At 45.2% G+C, this 24,078-nt stretch overlaps 1 protein-coding gene across 1 annotated transcript in view; it reads left to right on the forward strand.

Annotated features, from left to right (window-relative positions):
• The window catches only part of ZDHHC13 (zDHHC palmitoyltransferase 13), a 71,313-nt gene that overhangs the window by 17,384 nt on the left and 29,851 nt on the right, over nt 1-24,078 (forward strand). Inside the window, 7 exon segments of the mRNA XM_077453604.1 lie at nt 2,358-2,502; nt 3,710-3,774; nt 5,182-5,344; nt 5,767-5,892; nt 11,034-11,167; nt 13,465-13,565; nt 22,768-22,892. Coding sequence (XP_077309730.1) covers nt 2,358-2,502; nt 3,710-3,774; nt 5,182-5,344; nt 5,767-5,892; nt 11,034-11,167; nt 13,465-13,565; nt 22,768-22,892 — 859 coding nt within the window.

A 24,078-nucleotide genomic window follows, 5' to 3' on the forward strand; every position in this document is an offset into this window, starting at 1 on the left:
GTGCCACGCTGAACAAAAAACGACATTTCTCATTGTGATCGACAGAAATTAGTGAAAAGTGATACTCAAATAATATACTATGCCGTAAAAGTACTATAATTATTCCAAAAAATACATATGTGTATAAAGCCGTGAATAAATCCTAAATCGGTCCGTGGAAAAGTTGTGAAAGCCATTTAACCAATTCAGCTCCGGAAGGTTTTTACCCCTTCCTGACCAGGCCATTTTTTGCAATATGGCACTGCGTTACTTTAAGTGAAAATTGCGCGGTCATGCGATGCTGTACCCAAAAAAATTGTATGTCCTTTTTTTTTTTTTTCTCCCCACAAATACAGATTTCTTTTGATAGGATTTGATTGCCTCTGCACTCATTTTTTTTTTACTTACTGCTATAATACATATCCAAAAAATAATAATTTCTTTATCAGTTTAGGCCAATATGTATTCTTCTAAGTATTCTTGGTAGTAAAAAAAAATCTCAATAAGCGTATATTGATTGGTTTGTGCAAAAGTTATAGCGTCTTGATTTTTAGCGGGACTGCAACATTGCGGCAGACAAATTTGACAGACACTTTTTGGGGACCAGTGACACCAATACAGTGATCAGTGCTATAAAAATGCACTGATTACTGTATAAATGGCACTGGCAGGGAAGGGGGTTAACACCAGGGGCGATTAAAGAGTTAAATCAGGGATAGGCAACCTCGGCCCTCCAGCTGTGGTGAAACTACAAATCCCATCATGCCTCTGCCTCTAGGAGTCAGCTTGGCGGAATCGCAAGATCAATCTTTCCCTTCCTGACAGATTACACAGGCAGACGGCTGATCTGTCTCTCCTTTGATCATTGGCTGCCAGACCAGCTGATTGGTTCCCGCTGTGTCCAATCACAGTGGGAGCAGCACGCACCTCCTAAACCGTGTGCACTAAATCGCATACAGGTACGTGAATTTGCACACCCAGGCTGCCCTGCCACCATAAATGTACATGGGACGGTCTGGTAAAAAAATAAACTATGAATGCATTTGTGAACATCCACCCCCACAGAGATCTATAGACAGGCTCTCACCTTCTGATATGGACCTTAAAGCGGAACTAAACCCTCCTATCCTCTTTCAGCCAAGGAATCTGCCATCTTAGCTTCTGTTTGATGTGCAGCGCCATGGCGCTGCACATGTGATCAGTTATGACACTGGCCATTTGATGCTTTGACAGTTTGGTTGAGAGCACAAGCAAATCTGATTGTTAGCAATCCCGGCATGCTGGGAATGTAACTGTTTTTTTAAACCGCTAAATCGATGGGTTTAGTTCCACTTTAAGATTATAAAGGTCTAACCGTACTTGTTCCTTTTTTTTGAAAGCTGGGATCGGCTATAATGCAGGTTACAGACTACTTCCTCTTAATTGGTCAGCTCCTAGATGATGTGTCAGCCATAAAAAAGGGAGAAAAAAGGATACAAAAGACAACATATAAAACTACTAATCCCTTTTATTTATGTTAAAACCGTGCTTACAATAAAGTGATAAGCGGCACAACACCTGCCATTGAGTGGGATGTCGCCCATGGCTTCCAACAGGGTCCGGCTGACGGCTCCAGGGAACTAGTTGTGCATTGGGCTGTTACTTAGGAAACCATCAACTCTGCTAGCCAAAAAACCTTGTGGTGCTCTGTCCTACACGTTACGTCAATGACTTCTTCAAGCTCTATTCCTTACACCAGGCTTTTTCAACGAGGGTGTCTCCTGGATTGAGAACGCAAGCAAATGTGACAGTTGGCATTCCTGGCATGCCGGGAATGTAACTTTTTTTTTTTTTTTTTTTTTTTTTTTTTTAACTGTTAAAATCGATAGGTTTAGTTCCACTTTAATCTTTAAACTCTCAGTAGATCTGCCTCTATAAATTCGGCACAGTGCCTAAAAACGCAATTACTGGATTTTAAAGAGTATAGATCCTTATTTTTAATGTATTGTATAGCTATACCTGCAAAGGGCCAACCTGAAGTCCTCTAGCAAGACTTAATTTTCTGACTAGTTCTACTTTAAAGTGGACACAAGCAAATGTGACAGTTAGCAATCCCAGCATTCCAAGAATGTAACTTTTTCTAAACTGTGAAATCGATGGGTTTAATTCTGCTTTTATGATTTACTTCTGCACAGAGGCTCAAGGCTTCAGCAAAATGGCGGCCTCCAGCAAGAAGAAATAGAAACCTGCTGGAGGCAATTTACAGCACACACTAATTTTGGTAGCATAATTATTAATGTGGAATGTATGTTCCTTGCTAAAAAAAACTTTTTTTTTTTTTTTAATCTAGTTGTTATGGGTAGAGTTCTGTTTTAAGTTTTTCTTCTCTTCCACCTCAGACAGGGGCACCTACAAACTGTCATTTTACTGATAAAGTACGGAGCTGACCCAAATCTGATCGATGGCGAGGGCTACAATGCTATTCACCTGGCTGTTCTATTCCAGCATATACCCATCATCGCCTACCTGATTGCAAAGGGGATGGTATGTATCCAGGACTAGGCCACATTCCGTCCTTGACTTTTCTGTTAAATACTAAATAGGAGAATGCACTGGTGTTGGAACATGCTGAATTTTCGTCTCATTACCATTACATAAAATAAACTGTTACTACATGTTACAGTGCGTTGTACTTTTTTTAAAAAAAACTCCAGCCAAACATTTGGAGAAAAAGGTAGAACCATGGTCATGTTGTATTGCTTTCAGTTTTGCAACTGTGGAGATTACTCTTCCTTCTCTCCGCCCATTCCTTGTTTCAGTGACGAAACGGGCAGTGAGAAGAATACCTTTAAATTCTCCCTCTGGTCTTCCCTCCAGTCTTGCACAGTTTTACAGTCTTCTCTCCTGTTTAGAAATGTTTAGCTCTGATTTTTACTGCACACTGTGAGCTTCTCATAATGTGCATTAGAAGCTGCAGCGAGTCGGAGCCTGCCTCATTTCCTGGCTGGAGGGTTTCCAGCATCATTTAGGCCTGTCCCTGGCTCTTCCCCTTTCATTTATTGGCTTTCAGATCTTTCAATCATTGCATCACATGTGTGTTTTACCTAGGACAGTCTGCCTGCCTAGAAAAGCCCACTTCTTCAGACTGCCACCCACCTATATTTGCATAATCCCCCAAAATGGCAATGCATTGTGCCTTTTTTAATTCTGCCCTTAAAATCCCCTGGGGTTCCTTTTCCATTTGCTACATATATTTTTGGGATTGTTGACAGAAAACGGTATTTAAAGGTATCACTTTGCATCATTCTTTGCATAGAGAAGCATCACTGAGCCTAAAATAAAGTATATAATAAAAAGCGGAATGGTTTAATTTTAAAAGTTTCATTTGCATGTTAATCAGATTGCAGGGATGGACCAGGGTAGGCAAATCTAAGCAGAATAAACTGCTTTAACAGGAACTTACCCCCCCCCCCCAACATTACTAGGTGGGGTACCTCACTGACCAATAGAAATGTGCAGAAGGGAGAGGAGAACTTCAACACCAGGAAGTGCAAAAACATTACTCCTTCTTCAGTTCTAGGCTACTGTAGGTGTTAGCCTGATACTTTAGGTTCCTGCACTGTACATGTGACAGAAGTTTGTTTGCTTTACTACAGTCACAAGTTACTTTATTTAAAAAATAATAACCCTCAAATAGGTAAAAAATGCCACTAACCCTTCTCGCTGGTTATCTGATTCTTTCTGTCTCTAGAACGTTGATTCTTCTGATATGAACGGAATGACCCCACTCATGCTGTCTGCACAGAAAATTATTGGGTAATGAAAAAACAAATTTTTTTGGTTCATATAGAGCAAGGTAAACTGTAATAGTTTGGGTAAATTCTTTTTTTTAAACTATTTTCTGTGTGTGTATACACTGATCAGCGATAACATTATGACCACCCATCGTCTAATATTGAGTATGTCCCTATTTTGCCACCAAAACAGCCCTGATTCATCAAGACATGGACATCACTAGAGCTCTGAAGGTATTCTGTGGTATCTGGCACCAAGCTAGCAGTAGTAGATCCTTTAAGTCACACTGGCTTCGCAACCTTGCCTTCTTCCTATACTGCATCCTGGTGCCATCTTTCCTAGGTAGGTGACTCACCCGACCATCTACATCAGGGATATGCAATTAGTGCCATTAGACCTCCAGCTGTTACAGAACTACAATTCCCATGAGGCAAAGCAAGATTCTGACAGCCACAAGCATGACACCTGGAGGCAGAAGCATGATGGGATTTGTAGTTTTGCAACAGCTGGAGGTCCACTAATTGCATATCCCTGATCTACATGATGTAAAAGAAAATCGGATTCATTAGGCCAGGCCACCTTCTTCCATTGCTCTGTGGTCCAATTCTGATGCTCGTGTGCCAATTGTAGGCGCTTTTGGCTGTGGACATAGGTCAGTCATGGGCACCCTGACCGGTCTGTGGCTACACAGTCCCATACACAACAAACTTCTATGCTCTGTGTGTTCTGACACCTTTCTATGAGAACCAGCAATCACTTTTTTCAGCTCCAGTAGCTCTTCTAATAGATTGGACTACATGGACTACTTCCCTCCCCACCTCCGTCAAGGAGCCTTCCCTCCCTACCTCCGTCAAGGAGCCTTCCCTCCCTACCTCCGTCAAGGAGCCTTCCCTCCCCATGACCTTGTTGCCAGTTGGCTAGTTCTCCCTTCCTTGGACCACTTATGGTCGGTCCTGACCCCTGCAGACCGGGAACATCCTACAAGAGCTGCAGCTTTGAAATTGCTCTGGCCTAGTTGTCTAGCCATTACAATTTGGCTCTTGTCAAAGTCCCTCAAATCCTAACGCTTGCAATTTTTTTTTTTTTTTTTTTTTTTTGCTTTCAACACATCAACTTCAGGGACAGCATGTTCAATTGCTGTCTAAAATATCCCACCCGCTTTCAGATACCATTGTAATGAGAGAAACTGTTATTCACGTTACCTGTCAGTGGTCATATTGTTATGGCTGGTGTGTGTGTGTGTGTGTGTGTGTGTGTGTGTGTGTGTGTGTAAAACAAACGCTAGACTTCCCAGATCATTACCTCTGCAGTTAAATAAGAAAAACATGGGAGGCCTGTGTGAATGAGGCCTAAGGCGCATGCATTGTAGAGGCATGTCATACGATTGGGACAGTACAGTGCCTATAATTTTTAAAATTTTGTTTTTAGAATGGAGCCCACTGGTTTTCTGTTAAAGATGAATCCATCCATCAATCTAGCAGACAAAGTCCACCGGAACACCGCGCTTCACTGGGCTGTCTCATCCGGCAATGTAAATGCTGCGGATCTCCTCCTGGAAGCTGGAGCGAGCCTGGATGCTGTAAACGCCAAGGTGAGCATGTTTACCCTGAGGCTGGGATAGTGTCAGTGCACTTGTTGTTTTTTTCACTTTCATTACTTGGTTTAACCTCTACACCAGGGATCTCCAAACTTTCTAATCAAAGGGCCGGTTTACTGTCCTTCAGATTTTGAGGGGGCCAGCGAAAATAGAAAATGCCCAGCGTCAATGGGAGTAAAGTATGCCTCATCATTGGTGTCATTGGGAAGAATATTTCCCCATTGTTGGTATTAAGAGAAGGAATAGTGCCTCATCATTGGTGTCATTGGGAGGAATAGTGCCCCATTGTTACTATCAGTGAGAGGAGTATTTATTCTTCCTAAATGTATCCAGCGTTGCAAATAAAGGTTTTGGCTGATGTTGTGCTTTAAACTATATAAGTTGTCTCATGTTTAGTTTCTATTCATATTCTTTAGGGAGAAACTCCCCTTGACCTTGCTCGGGAAACCAGGAATCGTCTCATTATCCATATTCTGACAGGCGAGGCCAGTGCCAGGGCGGGCAGAAACTCCAGAATGCTAAAGATTCTGCAGAAGTATGAGGTGAGCCTATCTGTGTATTCCATCCTGATATAAATGCAGCACTAACCCCCGAAGGAGCTGCTGGTTATTTTTGGGCTTACCGTCACCTTCCGCTTCTTCTTGTGACCCGTCTAGGGGATGTCCCGCGGTAGATGACCCAGTAACTTGAGACTGACAATAGATCCAGTTGAATGGATTTTATTTGCGAACTTCAACCATTGAACAGTCTTTAACTTGGGATCAGAGGGTTGGGAAGGAAAGTTCAGATACTCTCAATGTCAAAGTCAAAAACATTAAAGAACTTGCTTACTTTGACGGCATCCAGAGAATAGCCATTCGTAGCTGGATGTTCACTCAGGTTGGACAGTCCCTCTCTCACAAGGCCTAGCAGCCAACAAGGTGCTTACTCGGGAACAAAGTCTCTATCACTGACGTTGTTACAGAACACTTGTAGGATACTTGGATCTTTCAGCCTGCTTGGCAATATCCACAAGACCGGATTCTCTCGGTTACTCCAGCCCTTCCAGGCTCTTGTTTAGAAGATTACCACTAGCGAGTTTGGTTTTCTTAAGAGTCCTCCCCTGGAATGCTTGAAGTTCAGTGGGTCTCTCCCGAACCGGAGACGGCACCCAACCACCTCAGAATCCTCCTATAGTTTCCCTGCCTTGGGCTAGCCAGCCCCGAGGCATTAAAGTTGGGTGGATCCACACCCCAGGCCATAGCCTTCCTGGGGGCTGGTCAGGTGGACCAGGACCAAGTACTCAACACTTCATACTGTACCGGAACCCTGAACCACGTGACATCCGCGTCTTAAATACCCTCTCCCAGAGGGCACAGCGGGAGGGCCACTTCCACTGACCTGGCTCCGAAAGAGAGTAACCAAACGCCTCACTAGACCATAGTTCCAAGCCTGCCACCAGAGACTGCGCCCCTCTGTGGCCAGGCTGAACATTTCACAGCCCAGTCAGACTGACACAGAAGTGCAATTTAGACAAATAGGCCCAAACCAAACTGTAGTCTGGGTAAATCTTTAACTTTGAAAAACATAGCACGTGCTCTTCAGGAGCCCGCCACTACATAAATAACATTCATATCTTGTGTTCTACATCTGTATGTGATTCATAAACATTGGAGGGTAAGGCTGCACCATCAAAACATAGTGTGTGAATTGCGAAGCTGAAGGTTTCCACTTTTAAAGCAAAAGGAAACCCATCAATTCTAACAGTTTCAAAAAGACAAGTACATGCTTGGAATGCAACTGTCACGTTGGTTATGCTCTCAACCAAACTGTCAAAGCATCCAATGGCTGGTGTCATAACTGATCACATGTGTAGCATCATGGCAGTTGAAGATTATACAATGGCCAAGATGGCAGCTTCCTTGGCTGAAAAGGATAAGAGTGCATGAGTGCCCCCATAGAAAGCAGCTTCCTATGGTGGCACGTGGAAAAGAAGAGGATCCAGGGCAGCTCTGGGCAAAACCATTGCACAAAGCAGATAAGTATAACATGGTTTTTTTAGGAAGGGAAAAAAACAAAACGTTACAATCACTTTAAAGCCCCACTTTGGTCTAATTTATTTCCGTTCTAATTACATAGTTGCATAGTAGGTGAGGTTGAAAAAAAACACAAGTCCATCAAGTCCAACCTATGTGTGTGATTACCGTATTTATCGGCGTATAACATGCGCCGGCGTATAACACGCACCCCAAGTTTAGGAGGGAAATTTAAGGAAAAAAAACTTACATTTAAATGCCCATCAATGCAGCCTTATCAGTGTCCATCTGAAGCCTTGTCAGTGTCATTTGCAGCCTTGTCATGCAGCCTGTCCTCATTGCAGCCTTGTCATTGCAGCCTGTCCATCATTGCAGCCTTGTCATTGCAGCCTGCAGCCAGTCCATCATTGCAGCCTTGTCATTGCAGCCTGTCCATCAATGCAGCCTTGTCATTGCAGCCTGCAGCCTGTCCGTCATTGCAGCCTTGTCATTGCAGCCTGCAGCCTGTCCGTCATTGCAGCCTTGTCATTGCAGCCTGCAGCCTGTCCGTCATTGCAGCCTTGTCATTGCAGCCTGTCCGTCATGCAGTTTGACCGTCATTGCAGCCTTGTCCCCTCAGCTTTTGTTTTTAAAAATGGCGCCGCTGAGATGTCCTTTGTATCTCGGCAGCTTTCGGCCGCCTCGGCTGTACATCGGAGGCTTTCGGCCACTCTCGGCGGTTTTCGGCCATACTCTGAGCCTTTCGGCCGCCTCGGCCGTACTCGGAGGCTTTCGGCCGATCTCGAAAACCGCAGAGAAGGGCCGAAGGCGGCCGAAAGCCGCCCAGAGCCCAAAAATCGCAAGGGAATCGCGGCAGATCGGCGTATAACACGCACCCGCCATTTTCCCCTGATTTTAAGGGGAAAAAAGTGTGTGTTATACGCCGATAAATACGGTATATGTCAGTATTACATTGTATACCCCTGTATGTTGTGGTCGTTCAGGTGCCTATCTAATAGTTTTTTGAAACTATTGATTTCCCCCGTTGAGACCACCGCCTGTGGAAGGGAATTCCACATCCTTGCCGCTCTTACAGTATAGAACCCTCTATGTAGTTTAAGGTTAAACCTCTTATCTTCTAATTTTAATGAGTGGCCATGTGTCTTGTTAAACTCCCTTCCGCAAAAAAGTTTTATTCCTATTGTGGGGTCACCAGTACTTTAATTATAAATTGAAATCATATCCCCTCTCAAGCGTCTCTTCTCCAGAGAGAATAAGTTCAGACCCTTTATTAGCTTTGTTGCCCTTCTTTGTACTCGCTCCATTTCCAGTACATCCTTCCTGAGGACTGGTGCCCAGGACTGGACAGCATACTCCAGGTGCAGCCGGACCAGAGTCTTGTAGAACGGGAGAATTATCGTTTTATCTCTGGGGTTGATCCCCTTTTTAATGCCAATATTCTGTTTGCTTTGTTAGCAGCAGCTTGGCATTGCTGAGCCCATCATCTACTAGGACCCCCAGGTCCTTCTCCATCCTAGATCCCCCCAGAGGTTCTCCCCCCAGTGTATAGATTGCGTTCATATTTTTACCACCCAAATGCATTATTTAAAATTTTTCTACATTAAATCTCATTTGTCATGTCATCCTGCAGAGAAGTTATTGCCCTGCTTAGCTTAGTATAATCCTCAAATACAGAGATTGAACAGTTTTACCCCATCCTCCAGGTCCTTTATGAACAAATTAAATAGGATTGGTCCCAGCACAGAACTCTGCGGGACCCCACTACCCACCCCCGACCATTCCGAATACTCCCCATTTATTACCACCCTCTGAACTCGCCCTTGTGGCCAGTTTTCAATCCATGTACTCATCCTATGGTTCATGCCAATGGACCTTACTTTGTACAGTAAACATTTATAGGGAACTGTGACAAATGATTTTGCAAAATCCAGATACACCACATCTACGGGCCTTCCTTTATCTAGATGGCAACTCCCCTCCTCATAGAAGGTTAATAGATTCGGCATTTTGGCAAGAACGATTCTTCATGAATCCATGCTGATTACTGCTAATGATACCGTTCTCATTACTAAAATCTTGTATATAGTCCCTTGTCATCCCATCCAAGAGCTTGCATACTATTGATGTTAGGCTAACTGGTCTGTAATTCCCAGGGATGTATTTTGGGCCCCTTTTTAAATATTGGTGCTACATTGGCTTTTCTCCAATCAGCTGGTACCATTCCAGTCAGTAGACTGTCAGTAAAAATTAATAATAATGGTCTGGCAATTACTTGACTGAATTCCCTAAGTACCCTCGGGTGCAAGCCATCTGGTCCCGGCGATTTATTAATGTTATTTTTCCTAAGTCTAATTTTAATTCTGTCCTCTGTTAACAGGGACGTCTTTAATATTGATTGGACCCTGGGCAAAAAAATTTCTTGGGGCCCCCCCATGCAATTTTACTCTCCACCTGCTCTGAGACATACAATAAAACTTAAGTTTACTATATCAGATCAGGCAGCAATTGCAATTGGTTACCAGCGGTTACAACATATTATTACTGCTTACAGACTTGTTGCTAAAGGTTACAGCACACATTATGGCTCACTGATTAGTTGCTAGAGGTTACAGCAAATTATTTATGCTTGTTAATTGGTTGCTAGAGATTACTATACAGTAATACTGCTCACTGCAGGGGGCATGATCTACATATGAATGCTGACTTTATTTACATATCAATACCGCCGGTCACAGCTATTTACTTATGAATGCCGGTTATTTGCATGTAAACCCAGGGTCTGCAGGTGAGTCATCTGTACACAACAATAGGGCAGAGCTGGGCAGCATTATTACCAGCACTTCACACTGAGATATTGGGACACAGCACAGGACTAAAACTTCAAAGGACAAGGAAATTTAAACCAGGATAGTTGGCAAGTATGAGGCAGCTTCTTTGGGCCCCACAAGAATAACAGGGCCCAGGGCAGCTGCCCCTTTTGCCCTGCCTTAAAGACGGCCCTGTCTGTTAACCATGGAGGTGCTTCCTGTGATGTGTCATGAGGATAAACACTGCAGTTTTGGTTACTGAAGCCCCCCGATTCCCTCGTGAAGAAGAATAAATTCAATACCTTTGCCATCTCCCCATCCTTTTGTAACGAGATGTCCTTCCTCCATTCTTTATGGGGCCAATATGGTCTGTCCTCCCACTTTTACTGTTTACATACTTAAATTAAACTTAATACTTGAATTAATTGGGGCCCCCCGTATATTTAAAAAAATTTTTTTAATGCATTTTAATGCATTTCCAGCTGCAATATTCACCGCTGTAATTATCCTACACCACAAGATGTCCTCAGTCTTTTGCAGCCTGATGGTGGGCTTTATTCAACCAGGAACACCGAGGACATACTGTGAGTGCATCAACACAACGCCCTGCACGGACATACAGTGATGCAGGAAACCATGCTGATGTGATGCTTTCTGCTTCATGATGGACCAGCAAGCACCAGAGAAGAGGAAAAGGACACCACTCTTCCCATGGCTGTCATGAAGACGGTTTAAATTTTTTTTTAAATAAAAGCAAAAATGACTTGTAGGGGGGAGAAGCTTTTAAGTGGAGAACCTGATTGGTTGTTATGATAACAAGTTCTTGATAGGCCTGTATTAAACTTTCTGTCTCCTTGGTAGATGTTTCTGGTGGTGTTGGTCTGTCTGTGTCTTCTGGGAGGTGTCGGATACATTCTGAACCTGGATACTGACTCCTGGCTTTTAAAAGGGTCACTTCTTGCTCTGGTGACAATCGGATCGCAGTTCTTTACCAGGTTTGTTTTTTCTTCAAGGGAGAGGGAGTTTTCATATTTATTTATTTTTTCTTTTACTTTATAAGTTTTTAAATGAATGCCTTAATGACTCGGGTTCTGAAGTTCGCAGTCTTCTGGGACACATTACAGGTCCTATAAGACTACGGGACCATACACAAGGCGCAGCAGGAAACTGGCTGTAAAGCCGCAAGGCTTCACTTCCTGTTTCCCTTACTTCATCGGCTCAGGCTTCATTTCCTGTTTCCCTTACTTCATCGGCTCCAGTGAGGACATCACTGGATCCCTGGACAGGTAAGTGTCCAATAAAAAGTCAGCAGCTATGGTGTTTTTGGCATACCTGCTTTTCCAGGTCTGGGGGGCAGGCGCACCGCCGGTGGCCCGCTCCCGCTGTGATTATACACAGCGGGAGCTCATTGGTGGGTACTGTGGACTCAATGTCTGCTGGCACCCACCGATCATTTTAGTACAGAGGAAGAATGGCGATCTGTCAGTACAGAAGGCATAGATCCTGTGTCTCTGCAAAGCAGGGGCACTGATCCATGCCTTCCCCTAGTACAAGCACATCCCCCCATAGAAAGAAACCGCCAGCTAGGCACACAGTTAACTCTTTGATCACCCCTGATGTTAACCCCTTCCCAGCCAGTGTCATTAGTACAGTGACAGTGCATATTTTTTTAGCACTGGTCCCCAAAAAGTGTCGGTGTCCAATTTTTCCGCTGCAAGATCGCAGTCCCGCTATAAGTCACTGATCACTGACATTACTGGTAAAAAATAAAAAAAATTCCATAGTTTGTAGACGCTATAACTTTTGCGCAAACCAATCAATATAAGCTTATTGGGAATTTTTTTGATTTTTTTTTTATCCACAATATGTAGCAGAATACATATTCCATCTGTTGGATGAAAAACAGACATACGCGTATGTCTGAGGGCTAGCCAACATTAGTGGGTGATCATTTGCCTTTGTTAACTGCTTTCCGACCAGCCGTCGTCATTATACTGCGGCAGGTCAGCATGATCCCGTGAACCATCGTAGCTGTACGTCTGTCCCTTTAAGTGGGATAGCAGGCGCGCCCGCTGCACTGCGGAGGTGCCGATGCAAGTGGCCGGCGGGCACGAGAGCCAGAACAGGGACGTGTGTGTAAACGCACAAATCCCTGTTCTGTGAGGAGAGACAGATCGGGAGTTCCTACTAGCTAGAAACAACGATCTGTCATTTCCTCCAGTCACTCCTATCCCCCCACAGTTAGAACACACACTAGGGAAAACAGTTAACCCATGGATCGCCCCCTCGTGTTAACCCCTTCCCTGCCAGTGACATTTACACAGTAATCGGTGCATTTTTATAGCACTGATCGTTGTATAATTGTCAATGGTCCCAAAAAAGTGTGAAAGGTGTCCGATCTGTCTGTCACAATGTCTCAGTCCTGATTTAAAATCTCTGATCGCATTACTAGTAAAAAATAAATAAAAATAATAATAAAAATGGCATTAAATCTTTCCCCTATTTTGTAGGCGCTATAACTTTTGCGCAAACCAATCAATATACGCTTATTGTGATATTTTTTTTTTATTACCAAAAATATGTAGAATACATATCGGCCTAAACTGAGGAAAACATTTTGTTTTTGTTTTTTAAATTGGGGATATTTATTATAGCAAAAAGTACAAAATATTGTGTTTTTTATTAAAAATTGTCGCTCTTTTTTTGTTTATAGCGAAAAAAAAAAAAATGAATAGATAATCAAATACCACCAAAAGAAAACTCTATTTGTGGGGGGAAAAAAAAGGACGTCAATTTTGTTTTAGGTACAACGTCGCCTAGTTAAAAGCGACGCAGTGCCGTATCGCAAAAAATGGCAGCCAAATCTTCTGGGGCTGAAGTGGTTAGGTTCAGTTTTTTGAGACGGAAGAAACCCCTATTATTTATTTATTTTAATTTTTTTCCGTTTAAATAAACAGGAAGAAAAACGGATGTTAGCAGACGACATCCGCTTACATCCAATCCACTGACATCAGTTTTTCACCCAAAAAACGGGACATAATTGCATTTTCTGGATGTGCAGATCATTTTTGTGTGCAAAAATGGCATGCAGTGCACTGGTTTCTTGCATTTTTACTGTATACGGTTTCATTATAATCTCAGACATAGACACACTCCTGCCACACAAATAGAAAAAAATAACAAGGATAATATTGTACGAATACTGTGTTATTTTGTGCTTTTCTCTAACAAATGTCTTCTTACTATTGGTACGTATACAATAATATGGGATTTTTATCTTCTTGTTTTCCAGACGATTTGTAGGACAGAACAGTCAGAAGCAACTGCCACCAGTTTTCTTCATCAGCTCCATTTTCTGGATTTTCATGACATGGTTCATCTGTTTTCTGCCTGATATCCTTTTTATCTGCATACTGAAACCCAACATAGTTGGCCAGCCATGGTCACCCTACAGTCCCACTGCTTAGGAGCTACAAGTCCCACTGCAGCCTTCCATCTGATTGTGAAAGTTTCATTATAAGACAATGGTACTTTTTTCTGCTTACCGCCCACATTCTATGTGTTAATATTTCTCAACACGATGCCCCATGCTTCTCTGGCAGATGCATAAAAGGTTCTGGAGGGGAGAGATGTAAGAGCTGGTCCAGAACATACAGTAATTAAACACTAAGGGCACTTTCACACTGATCCGTAGCAATGGTAAAATGCATATGCGGTGTGTTTTTTACAGGACGTGACTCAAAAACCACATCATAATTGCACCCGCGGTTTTGTCACGTTTTTTAGGCATTGGGGAGGTGCAGTTTTCTATTTATTTTTTATTTTTACTGCACCAAACATGCAGCAAGCAGGATTTTACTAAATGCAGCGAACCCGCAATGGATCACTGTGAAGAGTTGCATAGGATTACATGGTCACATGTTTTTCTCAAGTTATCTTCCAGGACGGCACCCTGAGAGATGACTGGTCCCACCTGACAGGAAACGCCATCAACAAAGAGGTTAAAACCCCCGTCCCTTTCCTGTGCTCCTCGCTTCTTGATTGTTTTTCCCCACATCGAAACCGTTTATTTTTTCCCGAGAAAGACCCGGGGCTGGTGGTCTCCCCCTGGGAGCCGGATCACAAGCTTGTGAAGCTTTTTGGGTCCGGTAGGATATCTTTCCCTCCGGGGGCAGCAAATTTGGAAGAGCCTCCCTGAGTACTGAAGGACCCTGGGTACAGTGGGGTACAAAGAACTTTCCTGCTCCATCCCCCTTACTTGATCTGGCGTTCGTTCTATAGAGGTGCTGGCCGTCAGTTTTTTCCCATGGGGAACGGCGGAATCTACAGCGGTGGCTCTCGCTGCATTCCCCAACTCATGGGTCACGCGGGCGGCTGGCAGTGAGGAGATGGCACCAGTTGGCATCTGTCCGCCGTTTGGAAGAGGAATGATGTGGCTTCCTTTCCAGCACTGAAAATTACATCGCTGCCGGGCGTGGAGCTGGCAGATGAAAAGGTGTCCACACCCTGCTCTCGCCAGTCTGGTCAATGCCTACCCACTTAAGGATGCAAGTGGTGTGGCGGATGGAGCGAGAGGAGAGGCCCGCAGTGGCTACAGCTATGGAGTAGACCACAGGGGGTAAGTCGGCCTAGCTGGCAGGGGTTATGATGGGGGGGGGGGCCCTAACTCTTACCCCTGCGGGTCACAGCTTTGCGCTTATTGTAAGCTACCTTGTGTGTCTTTTTCAAGGGGAGGGCGTCACTGCCCAGGGGGTTGCAAGCCATCCTATAAAGACTCATTCCCACTCTAAAAGATGCGGGTACTGGGGGGAAGAATCATCTCAGGTCATGAGGGACTTTCTTTCTGTACAGAAGGAGATGCTCTCAACTCTTAAGGCCTTCCAAGCATCCATTAAGTCTAGGGAGCCAGAACCCCACACTAGCAGAGAGGGCTCTCCCGCCCAGGAGGGCTCCTCCTGTAACAGGGTAGAGGGCAATAGAAGGCATCTGGAACCCCTGAGATCTCATCCATTTCAGGATTCTGAGGAGGAAGATGAGGCCGAGGCTCCTGAGAACAGTTGTTCTGATGAGGGCTTAGTAGACAGCCAGGAGGAAGAGGACTCCAGACCCGGCAGACAGATTTTCAGCCGACGACATGAAGGGCCTCCTTAGGGCAGTTTATGCATCAGAGGAAATACAGGAACCGCAGCCCAGATGTCTGCCCAGGACAGAATGTATAGAGGCTCGGTTAAGCTCCAGGCCAAAGTTCTCCTGGTTCACCAGGTCCTCAAGGATATCATGCTGAAGGAGTGGAAGGAACCTGAAAGAAAGTTTTTCAAGTGTAAAATATGGAAACGTAGGTGTCCCTTTTTTAAGGAGGAAGAAGAAGAGTGGGTCTTTAAAACACCTAGACTAGATACTTCCCTGCGCAGGTGTCCAAGCAGTCTGACCTCTCTTTTGAGGATGCAGGCAATATTAGAGACCAGATAGACAGACAGACAGACGAGCCGAGATCCTCTTGCGCAGGGCCTGGGAAGCCAATGCAGTGACTATGAGTCCTGCATTGGCTTTAGCTTGTGTGACGAGGAACGCAGACATGTGGGTCGCCAAACTATTGGATCATGTGTTACGAACCTCCAAATCCAAACCGGTATTGGACTCTTTAGAGGTGAATCAAGGCAGGGCGTACAACCGCCAAGACTGGTGCCCTGTTAAATTTCGCAAGAAGAGCCTTGTGGGTTAAGACCTGGGATGGGGACAACTCTTTTAAGACTCGGTTGTGTGGCCTTCCATTTGAGTGTTCCCTGCTTTTCGGGACACAGGGTTAGATCAGGCCATTTCTAGGTCTACAGAGAAGGGCAAGAAATTTCCCATTAAACCTAAGAAGGACGGGGAATTTTTTTTCTTGGCCCCCAGGCTAAAACCGGTTTAGAGATGGAAAGAGTACCGTTAACAAGCGTTGGGGGTCAGAAAAGGCAAGCAGAAGGGAGGTCTCCTCTTCCCCAGCCAGAAGTCTGCCGACAAGGACACCAAGTGACGTAAGGGTAGGGGGAAGACTTTCCCACTTCCTCTCTCAGTGGGAAAGGATTACTCAGAGTCCCCACATCCTCCAGACTGTAAGAGAAGGCTACAGGCTGGAGTTTCTCTACTCTCCTGCCCTGAGTTTCCTTTTAACCTACTTGCCCAAAGATCCTCTTGGGTATCTTGCACGATATCGGAGAGCTGGCAGAGCAGGGAGTTATAGTGCCAGTCCCAGCAGGACAATGCGGGCGGGGATTCTACTCGCACATCTTCGTAGTCCCAAAGCCCTTGGGAAGGTACCGTCTCATAATAAATTTAAAGAGGCTAAATGCGTTCCTGCGGTACAAGGGGTTCCGCATGGAAAGCGTTTTTACTTTCAGAAAGCACCTTCTCAAGGACGTATTTATGATAACTATAGACTTAAAGGATGCCTTTCTCCACGTCCCTATCTTTCCAGAACACCAGGCTTTTCTAAGGTTCGCAAGCCCCTCGAAGCAGGGAGTGCTGCACTGCCAGTTCTCTGCCCTACCCTTCAGACTGGCTGCCAGTCCGAGAGTGTTTACAAAGATTCTGGCAGAGTTGGTTGCTTACCCTCATCTCCAGGAGGTAACCCATACCCCTATCTCGACGACATACTGGTTTACAACCAGAATAGAGATATTCTTCTCTCCCACCTGGCCAAGGTAGTGAATACCCTGGAGTCTCTGATCATCAGCCAGGAGAAATCCTTGCTGGTTCCTGCTCAGACCAAGGTCTATCTAGGATTCCTGGTGGATTCAACAGCACAGAAGCTTATCTTACCCCAGGTCAAGGTAGAGGGCCTAATTTTCAGTGGTAGCGTCCCTTCTAGAATTAGAGGAGGTCTCTTACAGAGGGATCATGAGAGTTCTTGGACTGATGACATCCTGTATCCCAACAGTCCCATGGGCTCAGTACCATTCCAGGACTCTCCAGCAATTCCTCCTATCCTCCTGGGTCGGGAGAGAGGAACGCTGGACAACAGGGGTAAGGGATTCTCTACGGTGGTGGCTCTACCCTCAGAGGCTGCAGAAGGGCCACCCTTTTGATGTCAACTCCAACCCCTCAGGATAACAACGGATGAAATCACATGGGGTTGGGGGGCCCACTTAGAGGGATTTCGAGCCCAGGGTGCCTGGAACCAAGGTCAGAGGAACGCTTTCTCCACATTCAGAGAACTCTTGGCGGTCAGAGAGGCCTTAAGGGCCTTTGAAGAATCGGGGGCCGAGCGGTCCAAATCCTTTCTGACAATGCAACTGTGGTAGCATTCCTGAACCATCAGGGAGGCACCAGGTCTCGCGCTTTTCTGATCCTGGCTCTGGAAATCCTTGGGTGGGCAGATCAACTAATCCCCTCTATTACAGCTGTACATATAAAGGGGGCATACAATGTCGAAGCGGACTATCTCAGTCGGCAGCCGATTCACCAGGTGGAGTGGGTATTGAATCCCAAAGTGTTCTCCCTTGTGTGCCGGCACTTCGGCAACCCAGAGATCGACATCTTCGCCCACAGAAGGAACAGAAGAGTGAAGAGATTCTTCTCACTCTCTCGGGAAAGAGATTCAGAAGGGGTAGACACGCTGGCCCAAGTTTGGGTCTTCCGCTCAGCATATGCCCTTCCCTCTCCTTAGTTCTAATCCCGAGGATACTGCAGAAACGAAGTCTTTCAGAGGGCAGACTGATTCTGATCGCCCCATGGTGGCCAAAGAGGACCTGGTTTCCTTCTCTGGGAAATTGGTCCATAGCTCCCCCTCAGCATCTTCCAGTCTGGCAGGACTTTCTTCTTCAGGGCCCAGTCTGCCACCCAGATCCCGGCTTCTTCAAGCTGATGGCTTGGCTCTTGAAATGGAGAACCTTCGAAAAAAGGGGGTGTTCTGAGAGAGTAATCGAGACACTTCTTTTAGGTAGGAAGACGGTTACCATGCGTATTTACGCAAAAGTCTGAGGAGTCTTCTTGCGCTGGCGCCAGGCGAAGGGGACTTCCAAACGAGGGATCCCTGCCGTCCTGGACTTTCTCCAGAATGGCGCGGATCAGGGGCTGGTGACCAAGACACTTGGGGTTCAGGTTGCAGCTTTGTCCTGTTTTTTAGGCAGGAGATTTGGCTCTGGACCCTCTGATTAAAAGGTTCTTGTCGGTCAGAGATAGACTATCCCCAATGCAGATGAGCAGATTTCCGCCCTGGGACTTTAAGCCCCATACACTCTATCAGATTTTCTGCTGATTTTTGTCTTCAGATTTACCGAAGCCATATAATGTGAGGTCAAACCTTAGGAGTTTCAATTTGTATGCAATCAGGCCGGCCCTCGCACTACATGGTTTTGGTAAATCTGAAGACAAAAATCAGCAGAAAATCTGATAGTATGTATGGGGCTTTACTTTAGTTTTGGAAGCACTAACCAGGGCACCGTTTGAATCGTTAGCTCTTATCCCTCTTAAGTTCCTTGCCTTTTAAAATAGCTTTCTTGCTGGTGGTTACAACGGTCAGGAGGATAAGCGTCCTTGAGACTCTGTCAATAAAAGAGCCCTTTTTTTCTATTATTTGATGACAGGTTTGTACTTAGGCAGGACCCCCTGTATCTCCCGAAGGTAGCCTCAAAGTTCCACAGAACTCAAGAGATAGTCCTTCCTTCTTTTTTCACCAATCCTCAGAACGAGAGAGAAAGTTATTTTCATTATTTAGATGCCAGACGTTGTCTGTTGGCTTATTTAGATAAAGAAAAAGAGTTTAGAAGGTCCAGCCATTTATTAGTTAATTTTTCTAGCCAGAAGAAGAGTCGGCAAGTGTCTAGGGCAGTGGTTCTCAACCTGGGGGTCGGGTCCCCCTGGGGGTCGAATGATGATTTGCCAGGGGTCGCCGAATCCTGGGCTGTTCCTAAAGCACGTACCACTCTCCCAGTCTTTTCACGGCCACCAGCAGGGCTGTCCCTGGAGCCTGTGGCCACCTAGCTGGGCCATTCCTGAAAATCGCGGCCACCCACTCAGCCTCTTAGCAGCCGCTGATTCAGTTCACAGCATGGGTGGGGGGCAGAGACTAGAGGTCAGCTGACTGGTGAGGAATGTGAAGTGGGAGGGGCTCTCCTGATTTTGGCATAGGTGTCGCTGCTGCAAGACACCACAGAGCTGGAGACACAGTGAGTAACACTACCTGTGATTATAGTTGCCATTAAAAGTCCCCACTACAGTTCTCAGATCCGCAGATGACCTTGATCAAGAGCACCTAAGATGGCTGATCAGAACTCCCCCCACCAAGGAGTAAGAGAAGGAATAAATACATTGAATACATGGAAGGGAGAGGAAAAGAGGGGGAGGAACAAAAAAAAGGGAGAAAAAGAATAAGAGAGAGAGCAAGAAAAATGGCTATAGAGAGGGATGGAGAAAAAAATAGGATTTTCATAACGGCTTACCTGTAAAATCCTTTTCTTTTGAGGTACATCACGGGACACAAAGTCTAAGTATTTGCTGATGGGTTATATAGGGTATCACTATGTGATTGGACACTGGCATACCCTAGACAGGAAGTTCAACCCCCTATATAACCCCTCCCCTTACTGGGAGCACCTCAGTTTTGTAGCAAAGCAATATAAGTGTATTAGAAGAGGGGAGGGACCTCTGTGTCCCATGATGTACCTAAAAAAAAAAAAGGATTTTACAGGTAAGCTGTTATAAAAATCCTATTTTCTTTCTCGTACATCACGGGACACAGAGTCTCAGTAATTACTGATGGGATGTCTCAGAGCAATGCTATCTGAGGGGAGGGGGAACAACAAGTAGGTTGTAATCAGACCTGAGGACCATGTACCACTGCCTGCAGCACACTGCGCCCAAAGGCGATATCCTCATGTCCTCTCACATCCACCTGATAAAATCTGGTGAATGTATGGACCGAAGACCAGGTTGCGGCCTTACAGATTTGAGCCATAGAGGCCTGGTGATGCACTGCCCACGAAGCACTAATAGCCCTCGTGGAGTGCGCCTCGATCTGAAAAGGCGAAACTTTCTGCTTCAAACCATAAGCTTGAACAATTACTTGTCGAATCCACTAGCAATGGTAGATTTTGATGCTGCCTGTCCTCTATTAGGACCTTCCGGCAATACAAACAAGACACATAAGACACTGGCGAAAAAAAATGAGGTGCTCTCAGTAAGGGGAGGGGTTATAAAGGGGGTTGAACTTCCTGTGTAGGGTGTGCCAGTGTCCAATCAACTAGTGATACCCTATATAACCCATCAGTAATTACTGAGACTCTGTGTCCCGTGATATACGAGAAAGAAAACAAGAAATTAGTATAGAGAGGGATTAAAGGGAACGAAAGGAGAACAAAGAGAGTGGTACATCCTAAAATGTACCATAATGGGTTTTGAAACTGTACGAGTTAAATATCCATGGGTTAGGGACGCAAATTACTTGTCTTGCCTTGGATGCTGACAACCCACGCTACGAAAATAATTTTACTGTTAGGGGTCCCCATAACTTGGGAAAATTTTTCAAGGGATCATGGCACTAGAAAATAAAATAAAAACAAGCTGCGCTTATCCAAATATTAAACTGAAGTCCATAGTTTAATTTCAAGTCCCAAAAAAGGAAACATTGTTCTAATATTTGTAGGAAAAAGAATTATTGAGATCACTAATTCCTGACACCACATGCATGAACTCCAAACAGTGCCCGATCACCGTAAATGTAAGTTATGCTCACCAGATGGCAAGCATTAAAGGCGGTTGGCTAAACCCAGCCTAGGGCCTTTATGCTTGCAGATGTCCACACCAGGAAACAATATACACTAGGTCCGTTCGGAATCCGTATGCTTTCACATATTGCTCAAAGAGAAAAGAATGGCTGCCATAGTGTAGTATATTAGATAATATCAAATAAATGTATTTTAAAGTTACACTTACAATTCCGTAAAAAAAAAAAAAAAGCTGCATGTAAACAATGTTGTCGGCCGGCATAAGCGAACAGAGCCTGTCCTCCTCAAACAAACAGCATGGTGGCGTCACTGCGTACTCCCAGGAGCGTTTTGTCACTAATCGGACGTTGTCAATGGGGAAAAAGGCACTAGAAGGGTTGAGAACGACTGGTCTAGGGCACCCATAGCAAGATGGATCAAGCAGACTATTTCTTGAGCCTATGATCAGGCTGGTAGGGCAGCCTAGAGTGACCTTAAAGTACATTCCACTTGGTCTCTGGTGACCTCTTGGGCAGAAAGGGCCAGAGCATCGGTGGAGCAGATATGTAGAGGAGCTACATGGACAAGCCAGAGCACCTTCCTGACACATTACAGGGTGGAGTTGCTGTCTCCTCAGGATCTGGCATTAGGTAAGAATGAATGAATGAATGAATGAAATACTTGTATAGCGCACAATGCGAACTGAATCGCCTCTAGGTCCTACAAGCTGTTGTCCCACCTTAAGGTAGGCCTGAGCTGCTTGCTCTTCTCTCGGGGTGCTGTCCTGGAAGATGACTTGAGAAAACGACCAGTTACACTTACCGGTAATGGTGTTTCTGGGAAGTCTTCTAGGGCGGCAGGCCTACTTCCCACCCGCTCTTTTTGGTATGTTGGTTTCATATGGAGTTTTGAGGTGTTTCACTCTCGTGCGCTGGTGTGGGTCAATACTTTTTCACAACTGAGGAGCACAAGGAGGGGTGGGGGGTTTAACCCCTTTGTTGATTGTGTTTCTTGTTGGGTGGGACCAGTCATCTCTCAGGGTGCCATCCTGGAAGACTTCCCAGAAACACCATTACCGGTAAGTGTAACTGGTCATTTTCTTCCGCTTTTTTTATTTATTTTTCTGTAAAAGCAGCCTAAGGCCTGGTTCACACCTATGCAGTTTGCTTTTGAACTGTTTCTGCTGTACTTTTTGCGGTTCTCACAATTGTTTTTTTTATGTGTTTTGCATTTTTGTTTTTTTCCAATTTTGTTGTTGTGAAAAAATGAAAAAAAAAAAACACAAAACATTGCAAAAATACACTGCATGCTTTTCTGCAGCGTCTCTATAAGTCTCTTACCCTCTCCAAAAACACAGCGGCTGAAAAGAGCTTAGATGTGAACGTTTTGGCATAGGAAACCATGTTAAATGAAATGTAGTGTGTTTTTGCAAAAAGCAGCAAAAAACGTACAGGTGTGAACCAGGCAAGGAAAGTGTGTTTTTGAACTTCTCTAGCAAGTGAATAGAAATTATTTATGAAAAGAACCTTACAAGTATTTAAAATACTTATTTTTCTGTGTGTGGGTTTTGTTTTTTTGTTTTTTTTTATTATTTATTTTATTTTTTTAACCTGCATTTTTGGTTGGTAACAGGGTCCCGCATGTGTTTTTTTTTTTTTTTTTTTTTTTTTGTTAGGTTACTTTTTTTTGTTTTTAGTATTTTTTTTTTTTTTTTCTACAATTTATGTTAAAATGTTCTCGGTTCATACTCCTATACCAAGATTAGATGTAAATAGCCAAACTCCACTTTCAAAACCAAAATATTCTTTCCAGACACCTGAAATCGAATCTGTCCCTGAAACCACATGTTCTTTTTGTTCTTTGTTTATCATCTGACATGTTTTTCCCTTGACTCAATCCTGGTTTCTCACATGTGCCACAAGCGACTGTCCAGATCCCCTTTGTGATCAGTGTGGTTATGCTCTTGTATTATTTTTACAAAACGTGGAGGTCGGACCCCGGGTACATCAGATCCTCAGAGGAGGATAGGAAACAGGTATGTCATCTAAAAGAACACTTCTGCTTTAAAGTGGTTATAAAGGCAGAAGGTTTTTTATCTTAATTCATTCTGCCGGGATCCCCCCCGCCCCCATTGGCTGAGTCAATCAGTCTGCCAATGAGGAGAGATAGGGGGCAGGGCCAGGCCACGGCTTTGTGTCTGAATGGTGTGGCTTGGCTCGGGTGTCCCCATAGCAAGCTGGAGGGAGGGGGCAGGAGCACAGAGGAGTGACCCGAGAATAGGAGGATCAGGGCAGCTCTGTGCAAAACCATTGCACAGAGCAGGTAAGTATAATATGTTTGTTATTTTTAACAAAAAAAAAAACTGAGACTTTAGTATCACTTTAAAGATCAGCTCAGGACTACATAAAAAACCCTGCACTTCATCCGCTTAGAGCAAGTTGGCATTGTCTTTAACCACTACAGATCCGCGCTATTGCCAAATGACGGCATTAGCGCGGACCTACATTTCCGGGACTACGTCTATTGACGTGGTCCCGGTTACGAGCGGCCTGCGCGCCTCCTGAGGGGCGCGCGCGGCGCGCTCTGTGATCGGCGAGTCCGTGAGACTCGCCTGATCACCGATCCGTGTAAGGGGTCGATCCCGACCCCTTATCACGTGATCAGCTGTCAGCCAATGACAGCTGATCATGTGATAGAACGGAGCCGGTAATCGGCTATTATTCCTCCTCGCGCTGACAGCGCGAGGAGAGAAAAAAAAAGCCGATCGCCGGCGGCCGTGATCGGGACATCAGTCCCGATCACGGCCATCAATACAAGGGACCACCTGCCACCTGCCTGTGCCCACCTGCCTCCCGCAGTGCCATCCTGAAATAAAATAAAAGCAAAAGTAAGTGCCCCCCGTCAGTGCCCCCCGTCAGTGCCCACAGTGCCACCCACAGTGCCACCCCACAGTGCCACCCACAGTGCCACCCACAGTGCCACCCAATCTGCCTCAAAGGTGCTGCACCCCAGTGCTGCCCATCAGTGCCCAGCAGTGCCGCCCATCTGTGCCCAGCAGTGCCGCCCATCTGTGCCCAGCAGTGCCGCCCATCAGTGCCCAGCAGTGCCACCTATCAGAGCCACCTATCAGTGCCCATCAGTCCCATCTATCTGTGGTACCTATCAGTGCCCATCCGTGCCACCCATCCGTGCCACTTATCCGTGCCACCCATCCGTGCCAT

This window comes from Lithobates pipiens, unplaced genomic scaffold, assembly GCF_037356315.1.
Source record: "Lithobates pipiens isolate NorthernLeopardFrog02 unplaced genomic scaffold, aLitPip1_a1.2 Scaffold_24, whole genome shotgun sequence".
In the NCBI taxonomy this organism is placed as follows: Eukaryota; Metazoa; Chordata; class Amphibia; order Anura; family Ranidae; genus Lithobates; species Lithobates pipiens.